The sequence below is a fragment of the Penaeus monodon genome, chromosome 29, assembly GCF_015228065.2.
Source record: "Penaeus monodon isolate SGIC_2016 chromosome 29, NSTDA_Pmon_1, whole genome shotgun sequence".
Taxonomy (NCBI): domain Eukaryota; kingdom Metazoa; phylum Arthropoda; class Malacostraca; order Decapoda; family Penaeidae; genus Penaeus; species Penaeus monodon.
This window is the reverse complement of record NC_051414.1, coordinates 31,004,237-31,006,557: the sequence shown is the minus strand read 5'-3', so window position 1 is coordinate 31,006,557 and position 2,321 is coordinate 31,004,237. Positions and strand designations below refer to the sequence as shown.

At 47.7% G+C, this 2,321-nt stretch overlaps 1 protein-coding gene across 1 annotated transcript in view; it reads left to right on the top strand.

Annotated features, from left to right (window-relative positions):
- LOC119591842 (zinc finger protein PLAG1-like) overlaps positions 1–2,315 on the top strand; it is a 38,482-nt gene extending 36,167 nt beyond the window's left edge. The window contains exons 4-5 of the mRNA XM_037940586.1: positions 97–180; positions 532–2,315. Coding sequence (XP_037796514.1) covers positions 97–180; positions 532–2,221 — 1,774 coding nt within the window. The 3' untranslated portion in view covers positions 2,222–2,315. The remainder of the gene's footprint in view (positions 1–96; positions 181–531) is intronic.
- The last annotated feature ends 6 nt before the right edge of the window (positions 2,316–2,321 follow it).

Sequence of the window (2,321 nt, the reverse complement as noted above, 5' to 3'; positions counted from 1 at the left end):
CTAAAGATTATATTTAAAGGAAATGTCATTAGAAATACATTATATGCTGACAATATACCAGTAGTTATAATATGTACCAATTTGTGTGTTTTGCAGGAAATACCAGCACAATGTGAACTCAAAGTATGGTTTTCAAAGGACTATGCTGAGAGGATGGGAACAAGAATACTTGCTGGTGATGTATTTTTTTCTGTTAGTCTTTTTGTTGGGTGGTAGGGTGGGATTTTGCATGTGTTGGTTTGTAGGGGGGGGGGGGTAAGTGTAGTTCATAGATTAGTTTTCATTTTTGCAGAGGATCAATTATGTATAATACCTTTATTTTTAAGTGAATGTAACAAGCTATTTGTTTATTTATATATATTTTCAGCTTTCTTTCCTCATTTTTTTTGTTTGTATTTACTCGTTTCAGAGGAGGGTGTTTCTTGGCAGTTCCGTACTCGTCAGAGATTTCGTTGTCGTGGGTGTGAGGTTGTGTTTAGCAGCGCGGCCAGCTTGTCAAATCACCGCTGTTCCCGGGCGCAGATAACACAGAAAGGTGAGACCCCAGCTACTCGGGGCAAGCAGGCGAAGAAAAGCACCAGGAGAGGAGGAAGCAGCCAGCCGAACTCCCACGCCCTCCACTTCAGGTAAGAGGTCAAGCGCCAGCAGGGTTGAGCCGCCCACACCACAGCCAGAGAAGGCCAAAGCAAGTGTCAAGGAGGAGCTGAAGTCGCCCGCGTCCACCTCAGAATCGGAGGAGTCGGAGGTCTTCTCCCTCTCTCCAGAGCGGAGAAGCCCGCGGTCCAGCCCTAGGGGGCGTGGAAGTGGATACACGTGTACGGTTTGCCAAAAGGTTTTTCATAGCCCTGGAAAGCTAAAGCAGCACTCCTATTCACATACGGGGGAAAGACCTTTTTCTTGTGACCTCTGCCATAAGGCATTTTCATCTCGTTTTAAGTTAGTGCGGCATCAGCTGATTCACACAACTGAGCGCCAGCACCAGTGCCCATCATGTGAGCGTAGTTTTCACCGCAAGGACCACTTAAAGAATCATATACAGATTCATGACCCAAACAAACAGTTCAAATGTGAGAGGCCTGACTGTGGCAAGGAGTACAATTCTTATATGTCCTATAGAAAACATTGCGCAGTGCATGCTGCAGAAGAAGGAGATCTTCAGTGTAAAATTTGTCAAAAAATGTTTGAAACAAAGGCAGACCTCATCTACCACCTTAAGGTTCATGTTGGATCTCGGTCTGTCAAGAGTCCAAGTGAAAAGAAGTTTCAGTGTGATCACTGTGAACGTCGTTTTTTTACACGAAAAGATGTTAAAAGACACCTTGTTGTTCACACTGGAAAACGAGACTTTAGTTGTTCCTTATGCCCACAGAAGTTTGGAAGAAAAGACCACCTAGTTAGACACATAAAGAAAAGTCATGGAATTTCGGACATAAGTCGTATGGAAGGTTTGGAATTGAGTGCTACTCCCGGGTCATCCTCTGCTCCTCAAGCACCGTCTCCTAGTGCAAGCATTGCCTCATCCCCCCCTACCTCTGAACACCAGCAGTTGCCTATGGTACTTTTACCTGAACCAGTAGCAGGTCCCTCAGGCCTTTCTGGCTCAGCAAGTATGACAGGTGCTACAGGCCTTATCGGAGCAGGGAGTGAGCCAGAGTTCATCACCCCCCACTTCCAACAAGATTTCCGATTGTTTGAAGAGAGTATCAAGGAGGAGCCCGAGCTGCAACCCAGCGTGGAAGAGATCGGCCCAGGGGGAGATGACCTCAGCAAGATGCTGGGGATGTATTTCCCATCAGGATCTATCAACTTGTCAGGAACATCCTTGTTGGAGCCGGCAGCAGCTCAGCGTGCTGAAGTAGAGTCCCAACGAAGCTTACTGGAGTCAGCCCTCTTGCGTATGACGCCAGATGACCAAAAGGAGACTGTGATGCTAGGGCAGGAGGAGAGCTTCTCTAGAGAGTCTCTGCACACCAGATCCCTCTTTTCGGGGTCCCAGAGTGGGGACTTTAGTCAGGAAGGAATGATGTCAGCAGAGCTCCTCTCGGGTGACTCTTCAGGTGTTTCTGGGAGGTCTGTGCACTCCCCAGCAACACCACTGGCCCAACCTCAAGGGAGTGAGATTCCTGCTGTCACAACTGCCGCCACGACCACAAGTGCCGCAGTCACCACAACTGCCTCGCTTCTGCCCTCACTGCCAGGTTTTGACCAAGTGTTCCCATAGTGGATGCGGAATCTGTGATACAAGCAGAGATTGTACCTTGACTTACACAGGGAAGGAATTAAAAGTGCACATGGAAGTAGTCTAACATAAACAGGCAGGG